The following is a 20,972-nucleotide window of genomic DNA, read 5'->3' as shown; positions in this document are numbered from 1 at the left end:
TTCAAAGGCTTTTAATAATTCTGTTACTTCTGCACGGTCAGGATGGTCATGGACAAAAAAAAGACTCTACCCTTTTTCCATGGCCAGTGTCTATGCAGCTTATAATGATATATGGCCAACATTCATACATGTAGAGATAAGGCAGCACATCACATAGATGTCAGCGGAGCTAAACCTACTGGTCAAATCAGGATGGACCACTGTGTATCTATATACTGATATACTGAACTTGGAACTGAGGGGTTGTGGGTGAGCTGTGAAACCTGATGAACCAAGAGAGCAGTCCTGTCTCTGCAGTCTGTACACAACTGTTTATTAACTATATACTGACTTATTATTTATTATTATTAAAGCGCCATTCATTCCATAGCGCTGTACATATGATATAAGCGGTATACATACATAATACAGACAATTGCACTAATCATAAACAAGATGAGTTACATACTGGTACAGAAGGAGAGAGGGCCCTGCCGTGAGGGCCTACAATCTACATGGTATGGGAGAAGGACCCAGTAGGTGCGGGTGAAGCTGGTCATGGCGGTATAGAGGCAGCAGGGTCACTGGTTGTAGGCTTGTCTGAAGAGGTGGGTTCAGGTTTATTTGTTATTTGTTTCCATTGTAGGTGAGAGTCTGATATGTTGGGTAGCGAGTTCCAGAGTATGGGGGATGCACGGGAGAAATTGGAGTCGATTGTGGGAAGAGGTGATAAGAGGAGAGGAGAGAAGGAGGTCTTGTGAGGATCGGAGCGTGCGTGTGGGAGTGTACGGGAAAGTGGCTCAGAGATGTAGGGAGGGGACAGGTTATGGACGGCCTTGTATGTATTTGTTAGTACTTTGAAGTGAATTTGCTGGGCAATAAGGAGCCAGTGAAGGGATCGGCAGAGGGGAGAGGCAGAGGAGTAATAGGGGGAGAGGTGGATTAGTCGGGCAGCAGAGTTGAGGATAGATTGGAGGGGTGCGAGAGTGCTAGATGGAAGGCCACAGAGGAGGATGTTGCAGTAGTCTAGGCGGGAGATAATGAGGGCATGTACAAGCATTTTTGCAGATTTAAAGTTAAGGAAAGCACGGATGCGGGAGATGTTTTTGAGTTGACTTATGCAGAAGAGGCATCTGTGTACTGCTCCAAATGTGTGGGAGGAAATAAAGTAATAATACCCCTGTAGGAGCTTTCTCCTCTTCACAGACATGTAGACACAATGCAGCTGGTGGGCTGAATGCTATTCTGTGATTAAGATTTTGCTGGGACTTCCCGCTGGGAGAAGGAGAGAAGGAGCTGCTTTATCTAGATGATATTACAGAGATACTTACACAATTGATTTTGAGATCATATTTTGCAAAAAAAAAAAAAAAACTGGTAAGATACAAAGATAAACCTGATTATAGTTCTGAGATGGATGGGTGTTTTTTTCAGGTTTTTTTGGAGGGTAGTTGTGTCTACTACCTCTCTAAATCTTCACAGCAATCAGGCACTGGCTGTAACATTGGCACATGCAACATTTATACAATGAGAACAAAGCCTAGCCAGAGAAAACTGCAATGTCAGATCTTCCCGTCCCTTCAGCTGTAGAATTATATTCCATTGGCGGAGCATTAATATTTAAAGCACAATTTGGCCGCGCATAGTCGCCAAGAAGCCAAAATGTACAAATAATCAAAATGTATTTTCCTACTTTACCAACTGCACTGCCAGATAATAGAAGTGAAGGGAATGGACAGTAATTTTCATCTATGGAATTATAACAAGAATTCCTTCCCGTACAACGTTCTTCAGTCTCGCAGTGAGAAGAAGAAATCCAATCTAGATAAAAGATGTCAAGAAATTCAGCTGAAAATTTCCATACATTACAGTGACCCTCTAGGAAACAGGAGAAAATGCCAATTTTACTGAAGTAGGGCACTCACCTCACCACCAAAGTAAGACCTGCTCCCCCGTATTCTGGAGATCAATGGTGTTCTGCATACTGACAACTCCTTCCATGGCTGCCTGCCCTGGTCCTGAAAAAAACATTGTCCTGACTTGCTGTCATGGTTAGGAGCAATAAACCTTTAACTACCCTGTCCCACTGCCTCTACTTAATAGTATGATCCACCCTAAGTAGCGGCCTTCAACTGGTCGATGGTCCCTTCCTAAAAAAGTGCAAGGGCCTAGATGGAAAGAGTAAAGAGGGAAAAAGTTTATAAACTAGTGACAGATCGGCAAGACTGTGTTGACACTAGGAGGACCAGAAAACCAGGCAAACTAGGAGGAGATGGTACCTAATCTAGTTTGGTATCTATCAATCAGAAATCAATACCAAAGTCAAAAGCAGGGGATCTGACAGGATACAATCAGAAACCCAAAACCAGAGTGAATACCAAGCCAGAGCAGCCTCTAATTGGCCAGCACTCTTGCACAGGGAGCGCCCAGCCGGTTACACTGACAACTTGATGCTGGCGGTGCTGTCTGCAGGTACAGGGTTGATCAACCCGCTGTGATAAAACCCAAAGTTCTTAAAATAGCAGGGACCAGGCAGTCATAATATTGGTGGTGGTGTTCACTGAATTTCCAAGCTTTTCCCACAGGGTCATTTGAAGGCTTTTTCTTGAAGGAATGAGTCCTCCTTATAAAGAGTTTGTCCATTTTTTATTATCTTCTTTTTAATGTGCCAAGGAACTCAGTAGCGAGTGTTCCATTTCCCTGCAGCAATTTCATGACTCCCTTGGATATTATTTAGCTGTCTATTAAATGTATGAATGTGCTGAGTCCTCCAGTGAAAGATGTTTTTTGTAGGTTTTCTCTACTTTCAAAATATTCGAAAGTTAGGGGGTTTACCTCAATTAACAGAGTTCTTTTATAAAAGGCAACCTTTTTATATGGTAGCCAGTAGCGAATCAGCTAATGGCCATGTATCTGAGTCCAACACCTACAAAAAAAATGCTGAATTTGTTGTAGGAAGCTATGCCCAGCCAGACATCCCCCTCTGATGGCTTGAGTCCATCAGAAAAGAAGCCTTTGTACACAGCCTCTCTCTATTTTTCATACAGGGGTGTTACAGGCAGGGGAACCCCTCTCTGATATCCATATAACAAAACACAACCCTTGAACTCAAAATTCTGGTTTGGCTAAACTAGACAACTTCATTATTGATCCATGTTTGGAAGGATAAAGACTAAAGGCCATAATGGAGAAAACCTTTAATTGTATACATTGCTATTAACTTTGTCTTCCCCTTTGGGAAATCCTACAATGCACCTCGTTAACCTGGATTTGACTTAGTATCACTGTGCTGTGGTCAGCAGGTAGCTTTTAAGGAAGAATTCAGACAAAAATTCTTTAAACCAAAGTCATTTATGTGACCTTCTTGATTAAATCAGAATGAATCCTGTGATGGCTACAGGTAAAGATGTTGCTCTGAAACAATATTGTCTAAAAAATACAACAAGCCTAAGAGTTCTTAAGAATAGGTTGCCAGGGAGATGAAGAGGATAACAAGACTCACTTCGAAGATGGGTGACATCAACAAGACCATAATAGCAGAAAAAGAGACTCTTGGAATAATGACTTGAGATGTCTCCCCTGCTTTTATTACTTTTATCTGCATTGGAGAGGTACAGATTGGGAGTTGGGGCCTAAAGGCAATCATACACCTTCAATTGCTCTTGGTCAATCACAGATTTGACTGACAGATATTCTTCCCAACACCCTAATAATGGCGCATTCTTGGTTCAGCCAAGTGCACACCGTGTTCCCATGAGGGGAAAATGCCATATTTCAAAGTCAGCTGTGCTATTAGAGCTCACTAACTCTACTATGTTACATGATCACACCCAGTTCAGTAGCTGAACAGTCCTTAACCTCTGTCAAAAACTGATCTCTAGTGGCTATTCAAGGACCCCTACCCCTCTGCTACGTGCCTTGTTATATAATTCCTGTGGACTATCCTGGATTGCCATGACTTTGCTTGTCTTATTGTACTACATGAATTCTACCAGCCCCGAACTTATCTGCTTGGATTATTGTAATGCATGAATTATGCCAACAATAACCTTATCTGCTAGGATTGTCGTATTGTATAAACTCTTCCAGCCTGAACTTATCTGCTTGGATTACTGCATTGCATGAACTATGCCAGCCCTGAACTTTTGCTTAATCAACTACATATTCTGTCTCCTGACTTTGATTTTGGCCTTTTTTTCTAGTAATGCCACTACAGGAGAAATCAAGCATAAAATTGTGTATTCTGAAATCGATGTGCTGTCCAGTAATGCATAGGTGTGCCAAGTTCTCCAGAGTAAGGTTAGTTTCACACTAGTGCTAACTGTTCCGACACACTGTTCTAGTAGAGGAACAGCCTGCCAGAATTCATCACATTGGCATCGCTGAAAATTGATGGGGCACTACCAGGTCCCCATGACTTATACAGAGACCCAGTGGGTTTCTGGCCTGTTTCCGGCATTAGTGTGCTGAGATTCTATGCACTAATGCTGGAAACAGGCTGATACCCCCCCTTCCCCCCTTTCCCCCTTTCCCCCCTTTCTCCCCTTTCCCCCCTTTCCCTGGGTCTGATTATCGTCATGGGCCTGGCCGGGAAAGGTAGTAGCCAGCTATGCCGGATACAATTGAACTCCCGCAAACTGTTCCTCTTACCAGAACAGCCTGCCTGAACAGTTTTAGTGCTAGTGCTAGCCTTAGAGACACAATTGATGAAGATTCTTAATGATGGCTTATAAACTAGACCAACTCCTTATGTAGACTTAACTTATGCAATATCCATTTTTACTACCCAATGGGTTGTAATGTTGCAATGTTACACCCCTTTTTCCCCGCACATCACTACTACTACTCACTACTAATCATCACCCCTCAAAGCTTCTTCCACTGAGGAAAATTTCTGGTATAATAGTAATTTTGATTATTCCTTCTTTTTGCAGATCACAGGAGAAGATTAAGCTGTCACAGTTTGTTTTTCGTTGAATTACTGTTGCACACGAGGAAGTTTCCCTCCCAGATGATGAGGGTTACAATATTTTGTAAAATCTACGACAGACAAACTTTTAGGGCCTCATGCTCTTATCAATATAAGACTGGTAGTACAGACTTATATAGCATTATATTAACCTTGGACTGACAGTTATAACTATAGGATCCCATGTGTTTTCTCATAGAAATAACAACCATCAGACACTACGGTACAAAGGCTTGGTATTTAAATTGTTGAAGAGCCAAAGGGCAATTTCCAATGTATTTATATTTTGTAGGAATACTGGAGACAAAAATGATATACTGTGTTATAACTAGTGCAGGACCAGGGGGGACTGAGCATGGCCCTAGCTTCAAGGACTAGCAAAGAGGGAGTCCCTTGTGCCATGCCCCATGCCCTACACTAGACAGGACACAGTGTATCAGTTTTGCCTAGAGAGTTCCATAACTTAAACAGTTGGGAGAGGGGTCATTACTGACTGTGTAATAGAGCTTATTAGAAATGTCCATATTATTTTTAAGAATTTATGTCCATCCCTTCATAATTGGTATAACTGATGTAGTTCTAGTAATCTCTGAACCCACCGGACCCTTGTATTGAGCTTAGGGAATCCTATCATTTTGGGACTAGTTCAATGAGATGTCAATTCTTCATGATTGATGTAATGTTATGAACATACAGTTCTACATCTACACAGTAGATGTAGATGAATGTGCTGAAACCAAGTTTCTCCTAGTCGTGGTTGGGAAAATACAGTATTAGCCACAGTGTCATAATTATTGTAATATGAATTACAGGGGTTTTCCAAGATTAGAATATCAATGGTCTATCCTAAAGATCGGTCATCAATATCTGCTTGGTGGGGGTCCAACTTCCGGCACCACCATTGATTAGCCCATTGATTAGCCACTTGAAGAGGCTGTGGTGCTTCTCACAACATACCTAGCACAGCGCCGTACATTGTATAGTGGCTGTGCTTGGTATTGCAGCCCAAGGCCCATTCATGGGACTGAGCTGCACATATCCAATGTCATGGATGAATGTGATGTCGCTGGCCTAGCAGGAGGCTGCATCACACTCTTCAAACAGCTGACTGGCAGCGGTTGCCAGAGTCGGACCACCACTGAGCTGATATCGATGACCTATCCAGAGGATAGGTCATTAATATTGTACTCCTGGAAAACCCCTTTAAATATATAAGAAATAAAATGAGAAAAAAATACAATAGAATTAGCTCACTCAGTTTGTGCTGAATCATACCTGTTCCGTGGCCAGACACCTCCCGAAGATACAATATTCAGCATGTATACATTGGAAATAGTTCAGCCAGAACTCCATGTTTACAATATAAAAAATATTTTATATAAATAATTTATTTCAATTCATATACAAAAATAGATACTGGCTGCATGTTTAAAGCACATAGTGTAAAGTGGGCTTGAAACGTGTTGTTGGTGACTACCTTTGACTATTTTTGTATATGAATTACATTAAATAAATAGTGTTTTTATATTGGGACCATGGATTGCTGGATAAAATGTTTCCAATATTATGATGAAGCTGGAATGAACCTTATAAAATTTCCACTGTGACTTAAATTATAGTATTATCCATGCGCCACCCTATAACTGGTATTATTCCCAATCTATGCATAGAGATATCCACGTAAAGAGATAGAAATTGGTCCTAAAATCCAAATAATACATACAATTCATACATACAATAATAAAAAGAAGTACTCGGTTCCTAGACCCCAATCTCCATGACCAGAGGCCAATGTGCTGTGGGCAGTTATCGCCCCACAGGGCATACAGCGATGCAGAAGTATAATGACCACACACGGCAAAACGTTCCAAACATTGCCACCAACAGAGCTGAAGAGGGTCTAGCCGGACAACCACTTCATCTCACTACTTCCATGTCCAAAAATTTGATGACCCCTTCCATCTGTCCTGTACACAGCAATAATGAGGTCTCTGGGGGTTGAAAAATTGCATCTAAAATGTTTGTAATTTCTTTGTGTTCCACATAATTCAGTCCAGATTATATTTACCAGCCATGAAATAATAAAAGAGACCCCTTTAAGGCTGGGTGTAATTGCACATCTCAAAAGCCACCACAAGAGGGCTGTAAAGTAGCTTTCTGCATATGCCCCTCCCCTTGATAAATCTTTTAGCCAATCCACATTCTTGGCTGTTTATAGATAGTGATGAGCGGGAGGTGCCATAATCGATTTCGCAATATTTCACGAATATTTGATTGAATATTCGTCTTATATTCGTCAAAATCGAATATTCGTCATTATTCTATTTATTGTGAATAATATGCGATTTAATTATTTGCGTATTGTGAGTTTAACTGTATAAGGCAATCTAGAAACAAATATAGCGCTATATTCCCTATATTCGTTAATTCTAGCAAGCCAATTAGAAAGTTGCCTATGGACAGCTCTAAGTTGGATTCGCAATGCGAGAATATTACTTTGCCTATTTTTTGCAATAATTAGAATAATGACTCAGTATACTATTTATTGTAAAAAATAGACAGTAATAATAAAGTAATATTCGTTATTTAGAATATTCGTCTTTTTTTTCCAATGTGTACTGTTATTCCACTTTGGCATACTCCTCCTCGACAAGCGTCCCCGTCACCATGGGAACGCCTGTGGGTTAGAATATACCATCGGATCTGAGTTTTCACGATCTCAGGGAAAACTCAGATCCGATGGTATTTTCTAACCCACAGGCGTTCCCATGGTGACGGGGATGCTTATCGGGGAGGAGTATGCGAACAACTGTACAGATAGGAAAAAAAAGGCGAATATTCTAAATAACTAATATATTCACTATATTGCTATATATTTGTTTTTTAGACTATTCGTAATTTTTTTTTCCATATGAAAACATGATTCCTTCCTGCTTAAGTTGCTTGTGGGCCAATGACTCATTGCCCCACAAGAAAGAAGCAGGGAGGAATCATGTTTTCAGATGTAAAAAAATGACGAATATTCGATATAGCGAATATATAGCACTATATTCAAAATATTCGCAAATTAGCGAAGTTGTGATATTCGAGATAAATATTCGCTATTCGAATATTCGCGCTCAACACTACTTATAGAAAGGCCCATCTTTTGGGTCCCGGATGAGAAACTTTTTGAGTGCTATTGCATTAGTTTTGATAGGATGCTATGCAGATGCCCTACTTTAAAGAGCGGCTAGACAAGTGTCATGTGCCTTGCTAAAGAAGCCATAAAATATAAACATAAAATGTGAATAAAATAAAAAAAAAAAATTTTCATCTTCGAGTGCTACACAAAGCTTTCTACCACATTCACCAAAGCGATGTTCTCATTAGTTCAAGAACATGAAACCTGACAAGCTGCGGCCCAGAGTCGTAAGTTAGGAATATAGCCTCACCGATCGCTATAGCCCTGATGTCACGCCATGTAATAAAGAGGAGCCAAAGGTTGACTGCAGAGCACAGTGCGCAATATCTGTAAATTATAGTCCACAAGTCATTAGGGCTTAGATTACAAAAAGTTCAATTTCATTTATAAATGGACCAGAAAAAGGGCAGAGGACAAGGAAGGAGGCTGAAAATGATGAGATACAAGGGGAAGGGATGTTGTAAAAACTGCAACCACAGATGTGAATGTATGTTCCATGATTGTGTATGGGACAGGGGTCTATGCATGCACTTTCAGAAATTCTCATTTAACCATAGATATTAGATTATGGCATGGACACCACCTTTAACTCAAGGATTTCTTTATCTACCACTAATGGTGAGAGATCAATGGCACTATAATGACTCTGACCCCTTACTTTTCTTCAGCAGATGCCCTGGAACATCTGCTGATGCTACAGTTACAGTACTATCTATAGGATCTATGTACCTTTCCAGTTCATATGGTCAATCTGATGGCACACGAGGACTACCAGGATGTAAGATTACCCTTAATATGTAATAAAAATACATACCATTTTACATGAATTAGAAGCCATAAACATTTCAGACAAATCTAGTTCATTTAATTGCTCCACATAGGAAGCCTAAACATTGAAGAAGGAATCTTAAAACAGGGAGTGCTTCTAATGCCCATCTTGTGGACCTTAGAGGCAGGAGATGTCTACATGTTCTCTCAGGTCAACACTTGGGCACCCCATTCTAAGAGAATGTATATTATCTGTGAGAGTAACCTCTATGTTTCAGAGGTCCATAGACCTTCCATATGGATCCATAAACATTTCAACACCTTGGACAGCAGACTTGGCATGTTCCCCTTTCAGCTCAATATAGCGGGGACTGTACATTGGATTAGTATTCTTTCAAAATGGTGAACCTTGGCTTCTATACAAACAACCTCCCCAGCTACCACCATGTTCTATGAGATCAACGCTTTCTCACTTATGATTTATTATGATGGAAGGTTAGGCTCAATAAGTATTGACGCTCCATTCCATGGATCCACAAACATTTAAGCACCATGGACAGTAGACGGGACAGGTTTCTACATCAGTTCCCTAAAGGACACTTGCATAAGAGAAGTCAGTGAAAACTGGTAGGGTACCCAGATTCTCATTTTGTGGACCCTAGCTCAGGAGAAATCTATAATATATATGTAGCCTTCATATACATAAACAATACATTCTTGGTCTGCCACTATACTCTCTTGAGATCAACACTTGAAGGCCACTTTGTACCTTAAGATCTAGTACAATGTATGGTTAACCTCAGTGAGTAATAGAGCTTCATAAACCTTGTATGGATCACTTTCTATAAAGATGATAGCACCTTGGCATCTGCATTTGGAGTAACAGTCGCTACAACTGGTGGAAACTTCATGTGGACACAGGACATGTATGAGACATGTAAGCACCTTGGACAACAGACAGGACTGGTTCCTCTACCAGCATCACATAGGGACCTGCATATGGTAGTTAGTGTAATAGCCAAGTGGTTGCCTTGTGGACACAACCCACAGGGAGTGGGTAACATCAATTTACCCTTCCAATCCATATGAATGAAGTAATATAGGTAAACAATCCCCATCTGCCACCATGCTCTCTGAGGGCAACACTTGGGGGCAACGTTCTAACTGAAGGTCTGTTATCATGTAAGACAGGGATCAGCAACCTTCTGCACTCCAGATGCTGTGAAACTGCAACTCCAGCATGCAAACATACTTGGCTGCTCTAAGTCCCAGAAATGAATGGAGCATTATTGAAGTTGTAGTTTCTGAACAGCTGAAGTGCAAGAGATGCTCCCTGATGTAAGATGCATGGATGCATGTGTAGATCAGTTTGTAGAGCATTTCAGTACCTTGGACAGCAGACTGCACAGATTCTTCTAACAGCTTCACATAGAAACCTGTGCATTGGAGCAGCAGCCTTTCAAAACTGGCTGCAGGATGTGGGGAGGCATCTATTGTATCTTTATACCCTTCTTATCCATATGGATGAGGGCATGTAAATAAACACTTCCCCATCTGCCTACAGGGCTCGTATTGTGTAAGCATTTCAGAACCTTGGACAATGGACAGCACTTATTCCTATCAGCTCCACACAGGGGGCCAAAACTTTAAAAAAGCAGTCACATAAAACTGGACAACTCCATCCATTTATGGATGAAAAATTACTCACGCAGCGTGCAGAATTTGCAAATTAACTTTCTAATTTGCATGAACAGGAACACAAAGTTAATGAATTGAATGCATGTTGACCTGCGGTGATACAAAGACCATTCTTCCTGGGTTAGCCTCAAAGAGTCCTGTGATGACCCTTTCATTTACAGAAGGACAAAGTTCATTGGCCTTAGTAAAACATGCATAGGGCTCGAGTGGGACATGTCGTCCTCCAGAGGGACTATTAGACAGTGACAAATGGCTTTATAGTCCAGATGCTCCGTGTCTTATTAGAGGACAATGCATTTTTATATGAATCTCAGTGTATACACATTAATAATAAAGATATATATGAAGAGAAGACTCATTTGTCAGGTTCAGTTATCAGATCCTTGGACTTGGACACAATGTCAAATATAATAACTCCACTATGCAAGAGGTCTAATGGGGGATTTATGCTGATGTGGGGGAGCTGAATGTGTTGTTAAGTCTTTTAAGGCTACGTGGTTAAGATATTATACCAGAGATAAGAAAATGTAGTAGATTTAGTTTTTGGTAGATGTTGTTGATGTACCTTGTGACAGATGCACCTTGTGATAGATGCCCCTTGTGGTAGATGTTGTAGATGTACTTTGTGGTAGATATTGTAGAAGTACCTTGTGGCAGATCTACCTTGTGATAAATGTTCCTTTTGGTAGTTGTAGATGTACCTTGTAGTAGATGTTGTAGATGAACCTTGTAATAGATGAACCTTGTCGTAGATGTTGTAAATCTACCTTGTAATAGATGTACCTTGTGGTAGATGTACCTTGTGGTAAATGTTCAGATGTACTTTGTAATAGATGTACCTTGTGGCAGATGTTGTAGATGTACTTTGTGGTAGATGTTGTAGATGTACCTTGTGGTAGATGTTATAGATGTACTATGTAGTAGATGTTGTAGATGTACCTTGTGGTAGATGTTATAGATCTACTATGTAGTAGATGTTGTAGATGTACCATGTGGTAGATGTACCTTGTGGTAGATGTTGTAGATGTACATTATAGTAGATGTTGTAGATGTACCTTGTAATAGATGTACCTTGTGGTAGATACTGCAGATGTACCTTTTAATAGATGTACCTTGTAATTGATGTACCTTGTGGCAGATGTTGTAGATGTACCTTGTGACAGATATTATAGATGTACCTTGAGGTAGATGTTGTATATGTACCTTGTGGTAGATTTACCTTGTGGTAGATGTTGTAGATGTACCATATAGTAAATGTTGTAGATGTACCTTGTGGTAGATGTTGTAGATGTACCTTATAGCAGATGTTGTAGATGTACCTTTTCATAGGTGTACCTTGTGGTAGATTTTGTAGATGTACCTTGTGGTAGATTTTGTAGATGTACCTTGTGGTAGATTTTGTAGATGTACCTTGTAGTAGATGTACCTTGTGGTAGGTGTTGCAGATGTACCTTTTAATAGATGTACCTTGTGTTAGATGTTGTAGATGTACCTTATAATAGATGTTATATATGTACCTTGTGATATATGTACCTTGTGGTAGATGTTGCAGATGTACATTGTGGTAGATGTTGTAGATGTACATTATAGTAGATGTTGTAGTTGTACCTTGTGGTAGATTTTGTAGGTGTACCTTGTGGTAGATGTACCTTGTAATAGATGTACCTTGTGGCAGATGCTGCAGATGTACCTTTTAATAGATGTACCTTGTGGCAGATGTTGTAGATGTACCTTGTGGTAGACGTTGTAGATGTACCTTGTGGTAGATGTTGTTGATGTACCTTGTGGTAGATGTTGTAGATGTACCTTGTGGTAGATGTTGTTGATGTACCTTGTGGTAGATGTTGTAGATGTACCTTAAAGAAGATGTTGTAGATGTACCTTTTCATAGGTGTACCTTGTGGTAGACTTTGTAGATTTTGTAGATTTTGTAGATGTACCTTGTAATGGATGTTGTAGATGTACCTTGTAATGGATGTTGTAGATGTACCTTGTGGTAGATTTTGTAGATGTACCTTGTAGTAGATGTACTTTGTGGTAGGTGTTGCAGATGTACATTATAGTAGATGTTGTAAATGTGCCTTGTGGTAGATTTTGTAGGTGTACCTTGTGGTAGATGTACCTTGTAATAAATGTACCTTGTGGTAGATGGTGCAGATGTACCTTTTAAAAGATGTACCTTGTAATTGATGTACCTTGTGGTAGATGTTGTAGATGTACCTTGTGGTAGATGTTGTAGATGTACCATATAGTAAATGTTGTAGATGTACCTTGTGGTAGATGTTGCAGATGTACCTTATAGTAGATGTTGTTGTTGTACCTTGTGGTAGATTTTGTAGCTGTACCTTGTAGTAGAGATGTACCTTGTGGTAGGTGCTGCAGATGAACCTTTTAATAGATGTACCTTGAGGTAGATTTTGTAGGCGCACCTTGTAATAGATGTTATAGATTTGCCTTGTGGTAGATGTTGTAGATGTACCTTATAATAGATGTTATAGATCTACCTTGTGGTATATGTACCTTGTGGTAGATGTTGTAGATGTACCTAGTGGTAGATGTTGTAGCTGTACCTTATAATAGATGTTATATATGTACCTTGTGGTAGATGTTGTAGATGTACCTAGTGGTAGATGTTGTAGCTGTACCTTATAATAGCTGTACCTTGTGGTAGGTGTTGCAGGCATACCTTGTAATATATGTAGATTGTGGTAAGATGTATCTTGTAAAATATGTTTTAGATGTACAGTATGGTGTGGTAGATGTTGTAGGTGTACCTTGTAGAAGATGCAGAAGATGTTTGAAAACCTAAATGGATTTGCCAGGAAGAACTCTAGCTCTAGGGTAAGACCCAATATAACAACTGTAATGGAGGACATATGTTACAATATATGTAGAGATAATCTGATAATATGACTGAGGTTGGGGATCCTGATTTGCAGACTGATAGCATGACCCAGATACAATACCGTTCAAATAATATTCCCAGTTACTATAGTCTAGACTGGAGAAAAGAAAGAGGTCACCATCCATCAGCAGGCAAAGGTCAATTGAATTTAGGAAGTGTGAATTGCTGACACTGTGTAAACAATGGCTGCTCTTGAGGGAAGAGGGGATGATTAGGTTTGGACTCAAAACTGGAGAAAGTACTGTAGCTGATAAGTGGGACAGCCATAGATTGATTTGCTGTAGAAATCCTTATGCTGGAACCGATACCCATTATTAATGTAATTAGCTTAAACCCACAATGTGCTTGGGAGGCCACCATTTATTGGGTGGAGTTGCAATGGTAACCAGAAGACATTATTCATTTTTGTTTGATTTTGTTGGTGATTACTACGGATATCACACCAATGATGGAAAAACAAATCAACCATGTTGGATTTCAAGCTTGTGGGTAGGGATTAGGATGCAATACCAGTTGGTCAACCAGCTTTCAGATAGAATTTATCAAGACCATATGGGTATCTTTCCTACATTTGTATGATTTTATTGTTCCCTGTTATCAACCCTGGGGAGAGGCTGATTCATAAATGAGATCACTGCTCCCACTTTACGTCACAAATGTCTCCATTGTTAGGAACCTCCAGATAAATTCATGGGTGACTAAATTCAGCTGCTTCACTGGGTCCCGTCATTCTGACAGTGGACATTAGCCTATAAGCTGAAGACCCTCAGACACCAATCAACTGACTAGTCTGAATTAATATATACACTACAGTATATATAATAAATAGATACACATGAGCACACACCATATATAGCATTAAAATGTGAGGCAATTAACCTAGGATGTATAAAAGGCAGGGCACATGAAGAACATACCACAAGGCCTCAACAACCTCCTTAACCTGCTAGCCACCATCTACCAGATGTCCTCTTTACCATTCAGACTGGTGCCACCACTGTGCTAGCCTGCATGGAGCCTAAGGGTGCAATGCTATGATGTGGCTGCATGCACCAAGCCACGCCTATTCGGCCAATGTTCTCGTGAATACCGCAGATCTTGCACCATTGGATGCTACTGAGAGGCGTGGCTTGGCTGGGTATGGATTTAAGAAAGGACCCAGTAGGGTGGTATGGATATTTTTTAAGCTTATGGCCAACCACATCATGGGGTAATACTATTCATACCTTTGAGAGTTTGTCCAGGATTAGAAAAACATGGCTGCTTTCTTCTAAAAGGTGGCGTATGGCACTGCAAGTCAACCCTTTTGAGATCAACAGAACTCAGTTGTAGAACCAGGAGTGGCCCTGTTTTCAGAAGAAATCAGCCATGTTCTTCTAATCCTGGCAGACAACCTCTTTAAGAAAGTCCATCCCACAGTCATATGCATCCACCTATCCTATACCCTTCACCAAATATGACAGAAGATGGAAGGAGAAGGACAACCCCACCAATATTTTTTATTACCCAGGGTCCTCCACCATCATGAAACCAGCTTGAAATCAACCAGTTAAGAGCACAGAAGAAAGTAATAAGGCAGAAGGGTCCCATTACCATCATGGGATGGAGAGGGGACATGTGCATCCTCTTAGCTCCCAGCCCTTAGGCACTAACCTATTGATTGGTGAAGATCCCACAAAGACATGATTTATATACCACTATATAGCTCTATAAATGCACCATGCATGGCCTATACCAAGAGTGAATCCTGCGACCATTATTTTATGTACGAGCTTGTCCCAGTTGAACGGTTGTATAATTCCCAGATCCATTTCGTAATCACATTCGCATCAACCTGGTCTACGACTAGCACAAGCCCTTGAGGCAACGGCTGGGTTAAGACAAATCAAAGAATGAGCACCTTCCATTATGGTGATAAGCTGTGCTATCAGCGAGATGGAAAGCTAACCCAATTTACAGAGGCTTAGCAGTCTGTGTCACATATACTCTGTACTCCCAGCTCATCAAGGCAGCTTTGTGCATTGCAACAATACATGAGCGGAACGTACACAGTTAAACATGGCACTGACTTTCAAACACTCTTTAGAATCTCCAACACCGATGTAGCAGAGCTGTAATTGTGTTCAGGGTGTAGGCAGACCTATGGTGATAGATGAGAGGTTCTGCTCTGCCATGAATGACAACCCCAGCCTTCTACTGCTACATATTTATAAATACAAACAATATATTTTGCAGCAAAGTATCACATTTTTCAAAATTCCATTTGCAGTAGAATGCACCCTTTCATTACCTAATGCTTATTTTAAGGTCGTCAAGGCCAATATCCTAGACCTGTCCTTAAGTCCTGTCCCTCACATCTGGACCAGTCTGTTGCCTTAATAATCTCTATTATTTGTATTCAGCCCTTTATGCAAATTCTCCCATTGTATCCAAACAGCGCTAATTAAGCTTCTATTGAAACCAATGAAAACACATCCTCATCATTTCCCTCCTGAAGCCACATGGCACAAAGGATCACCCAGTGCCACCTTTGCCCTGGCATCTGTAGGGCAGAGAGTGGCTGCGCCCCTGGGTTAGGTTTATTACGCTATAATTTTTTTCCACTGACCAGAATATCTATGTAATTGCCCTCAAGACACCATGCCAAGGCAAGTATCCTATGTAATTATCATATACTATAACATAGTACACTCTCTAGTATTTACTGTACAATGACTGGGCATAGTTGGATATTTTGAGCCTGATCAGGGCAGTGCCACCCAAATTTATACATTGCATGCTCCACGAACCAATCAAGCCTACAATAATGGTCATTGGGAGACAACCCCAGGACCACTGTAAAACATCCCCCCCCCCCCTCATACAGACAATGCAGAGCTGAGGCAGGGGCCCACTGTGGTGCCTGTCACACTGCGAAATGATGTCCCGGAGAAGCCTCATTTTCTAAATGTATGTCATCGCTAAATGCAAACTTGTCACTGTGGTCACATAAGAAATCAGGCCAGCCGGAAAGTTTCTTTTTGCATCTCTGGAGACTGTCACTGACCCTGGGTATCCAGAACTGAGGGGGATACAAAGTGCAAATATATATATATACATCACATACAATAAACAGCAGTCCTGTCACCTTCACCCCAAAACCACTTAGTGCCCCCATGGACAATGCACATTACTGTCACGTGGACCAGGCAAGTCTAAGCTTATAAGACATATAGCACAGCAGACTGAGGATTTATAGATAGATAGTAGATAGACAGATATATAATACATAAATGATAGATAGATAGATAGATAGATAGATAGATAGATAGATAGATAGATAGACATAGGTATATATTAAAAAAATATTGACCTGGATAGATAGGTAGAGTAGACAGATTAGATAGAGAGATAGATAGACAGATACATAGATGAATAAATGCAGATAGATGTGTCAAGATAGATAGATATGAGATAGATGATAGATAGATAGATAGATAGATAGATATGAGATAGATAGATATGAGATAGATAGATAGATGATAGATAGATAGATAATAGATAGATAGATAGATAGATAGATAGATAGATAGATAGAAAGATAATAGATTCAACTGGTTAGGTAAATATACCTCAACAACATCTATTTCCATCAGATAATACAACTTCACCCATCATCCTCTATATAACCAGGGACAATCACACAATAAGATCATGGTCTCCAGCGGACTCACCTGTCTTCCACAGGTAGATACTTTTGCTGTCATGTTCGCCCTGTGACTCCGCTTCCCATAAAGCCAGGACCAGGAGAAGCCCAACCACTCCACAGCAGGACCTGGAGAAGGGTGAGGAGCATCTCCCTGGCAGACCCATTGCCTTCAGGAACAGGAGGATATGCGGTTGCAGCTCGAACACAATGGGGAAAGCTCCACTAGAGATGGTGTTTAGCCCTCAGTTGTCCTTTATTGTGTCAGCAGTGAGGAGCAGGGAGCTCTCCAGCTATTGTCCAGGCCAGTTGAGCAGGAGAAACCATTTAACACCAATGGAACAATAGAGGAGCATAGAGCTGGTGCTGCTGATGCTGTGTGTGTATTGTCAGGCTCTGCTACATCCTCCTTCTATTCACTGGCTAGTGGCAGTTTTCCATCAGCTAAAAGGGAGACAGCTGTCCGCAGGGGGCTCCAGCTGACTGAACAGGTTATCTTGGTCTGGGAGGTTGCAGGAATAAATTATACCAGCTGGAGAAAAGAGAGAAGAAAAAAAAGAAAAATTCTGAGAGAGGGTGGAAGGAAAAGCACGAGCCACCAAGCAACCTCAATTCCATATGACTGCAGGATCCCAGATGCCTCTCCACTAAAACAATGCTGTGAATGGAAGCACAAGCTGTAGGAGTAGAGCATCACTGGAGGCCGGGGATTAAGTCATTCCATGTCATTACAGAGATGGGCAAGGAAGGAAAGGCTTGTTGGCAACGTGACGGGAAGTTTTGGAATGATAATATTGATACAAACAATAATAATAATGAAATAATAAGCATAAATACTAATAATAAAAATAATACAGTAACATAAGGAAACAAAAATACAAAGAGAATAATAGAAATATAACACATTAAAAAAACAATATTTATAATAGTAATGATAAAAATACTAAGAAAAGCAAAAGATGAGAAAAATAATAGCAATATAATGTCATAAAACAATAATGATAGTAAAAATAATAAGGCAAAATAACAAAACAAAAATGTCAATACAGTATAACAAAATTAAAAGAATTATAACAATAATAGTAAAATGAATATATTAACATAAAAATATAAATATATGTAAATGTTTCATTTAAAAAAATAAGAAGAAAAACAATAAAAAGAATAATTTAAAAAATCCCAGTAATTTTTCCCAAACCCTCTTTTTTTCTAGGTTTAGTGCTCTTTTTATATGCCCTTATTTGCAGCCATTTTCATTGATTTGGTGCATATTAAAAAATAAGCTAATAATTACAATTGAAATAAGCTATGCAAACATATGTGTGTATACAGCTCCTATGCAGACCTATGTGTCTCCATGGTTACAGACTACAAATAGTCTGATTCTGCAGTCAGGTGTTACTCTCTTCTATCTGCCTCTTCGTCTAATGTGTGTAGGTTAAGATGACCCGGGGCAAAGGGAGCAATGTATCACAACTACAGGATCAGACTTGAGTTGTCACAGTAAAGGTCAAGCAGATAACATCAAGAAGCTGATGACATCACCAGAAACCAAGCATGCGTGGCATGCTCAAGTATCACTGCCCTCGCTTCAGTTCATTTTGATGTAAGACTCAAGTCATCTCATCTGTGGATCTAGTCTTCTGCTGGAACTTTGGGATCTCTTATATGTCAATGACTGAGCCTATGGAGGATCCTTTGGTACTCTTGCATTGTCTTCTTCTTCCACCCATCAGAAACTACTTTGCCACAGCCTGTGAATACTTCTCCTTCAAAGTTCATACCCCCATGCGGATGTCAGGGGTGAACAGGAAGTTCCTTAGCCTTAGTTCCTTGAGATATGGCAAATAGATTAGTACGTAGTTATGGGAAAGCTTGCAGGTATAAGCCCACAAAATCTTTCAACAAGAATTACCTATAAAAGGGGTTACCCCACAAATCAGTCCTTAGGCCGGGTGCTGAATCCCATTAAAGAGACCAGTCCTGTATGGAGACTTACTGGAAGTACTCCATGTTATGGAGACTTATTGGCAATGCTCCATGGGAAACAAATTTGAAAAGAGGTATCTCCCAAGAAAGAGAACCATTGGAAATGTTCCCTATGAGTCAACATCCAACTTTCCAAAAAAGCTTTAGAATGTGACAAGGGAATATAGACAGCCAGATACCAACTGTAAACTGCTGTTTCAAGGAGCTTCTCCTCATCAGTACGGAGTAGGATTCTGGCTGGCTCAATGTAATTTTTTGGGAGGTAGGGAGCCACTTCCAATAGAAGACACGGGTGACATGGTTCTCTTTCTTGAGAGATACCTCTTTGCATATTTATTTTCCATGAAGCAATGCAAATAAGTCTCCATACCATGAAGTACAGGTACTTCCAGTAAGTCTCCATGCAAGACTGGTCTCTTTAAGGAGATTCAGCACCCTGCCTAAGCCGCTTCTAAGGCATCACACAGAGACAGCCAGAATCCTCCTCCGTACTGATGAGGGTCAAGAAATCGGAAACAGCTCTCTATGGATGGATATCTGGACTTGTTATATCCCTTTGTCAAATCCCAAGGCTTGTTGGAAAGTCAGATCTTGACTCATACGGAGCAACTCCCAATAGGTAGCGCTGGTGAGATGGGTCTCTGTCTCAGGAGATACTTCTTTGTATATAAGAAGTCCCAAATGGTCATTACCTTATAGCTAGGTTAATAATTGTGAGAAACTGGTGCTGTAAGGAAAAGCCCCAGATTAGTAACTGGATAAGTTTGGTTGATAAGAGTTAACTATTAGAAAACTCACTACCGAAAAAAAAAAGAATCAACTGGAGTATTGGAGAACAATCTGGAGCTGTTGGGAAGGCTGACATGATGGTTATGGAATTCTTGACTGACTGGGTTTGTTGTTCCCCCCCCCCCTCTCTTCTCCTGGCCGGGGTATTATAGGGTGGATAAGGATAGTTTCCATCTCTGTTTCTCTGTGACCCCTCAGCTGCTTTGGGAGGCAATGTCACATCACACAATTCTTTGTTTCCTACAAACAACCTTCTTCCCCCTCTAGTAGCTGTAAATATAGTCCCTAGCAAGTTCATAATTAGTTTCCTTCCTCCTCTAGAATTGTAAATATAGTCCCCAGTAACTGTCCATTCAGTCTCCTTCTTCCTCTAGCATCTGTAAATTTAGGCCACCGATTAGTCTCCATCCTCTAGCACCTCAAAATATAGGTCCCCAGTAAGTGTCCTGTTAGTCTCCTTCCTCCTCTAGCACCTGCTAATATGCAGTAGTCCCTAGTAAGTGTCTAAACAGTTTCTCTCCTCGAGCACTAATAAGTGTAGTACCCCAGTAAATTAACAATCAATCCTTCCACCTCTAGCACCTGTAAATATAGTCCCCAATAACTGTCCATTCAGTCTACTTCCTCCTTTAGCACCTGTAAATATTGTGCCCAGTAAGTTTCCAATCAATCTCATTCCTCCTCTTGCACCTGTAAATATAGTTCCTAGTAAGGTCCCAATCAGTCTCCTTCTTCCTAGAGCACCTGTGAATATACTCCCCGAGTAAGTTTCCAATCAGTCTCCTTCTTCCACTAGCACCTGTAAATATAGACCCCAGTAAGTGTCCAGTTAGTCTCCTTTCTCCTCTAGAACCTGTTAATACAGTTCCCAGTAAGTCCCCAATCAGTTTCCTCCCTTCTCTAGTACTACTAAATATAGTCCCCAGTAAGTGTCTAAACAGTCTCCTTCTGTCACGGCGCAGTCTAGGAGGCGGGCACGTCCGGAGCGCTCGCGCATCATCAGTGC

At 40.5% G+C, this 20,972-nt stretch overlaps 1 protein-coding gene across 1 annotated transcript in view; it reads right to left on the bottom strand.

Moving 5' to 3' along the window:
• Nucleotides 1-17,493, bottom strand: part of THSD7A (thrombospondin type 1 domain containing 7A) — a 293,377-nt gene extending 275,884 nt beyond the window's left edge. Inside the window, exon 1 of the mRNA XM_044293070.1 lies at nucleotides 17,217-17,493. Coding sequence (XP_044149005.1) covers nucleotides 17,217-17,355 — 139 coding nt within the window. The 5' untranslated portion in view covers nucleotides 17,356-17,493. The remainder of the gene's footprint in view (nucleotides 1-17,216) is intronic.
• Between the last annotated feature and the right edge of the window lie 3,479 nt (nucleotides 17,494-20,972).

This window comes from Bufo gargarizans, chromosome 5 (genome assembly GCF_014858855.1).
Source record: "Bufo gargarizans isolate SCDJY-AF-19 chromosome 5, ASM1485885v1, whole genome shotgun sequence".
NCBI lineage: Eukaryota > Metazoa > Chordata > Amphibia > Anura > Bufonidae > Bufo > Bufo gargarizans.
The sequence above is the reverse complement of the archived record's forward strand: the minus strand, read 5'-3'. Positions and strand labels throughout refer to the sequence as shown.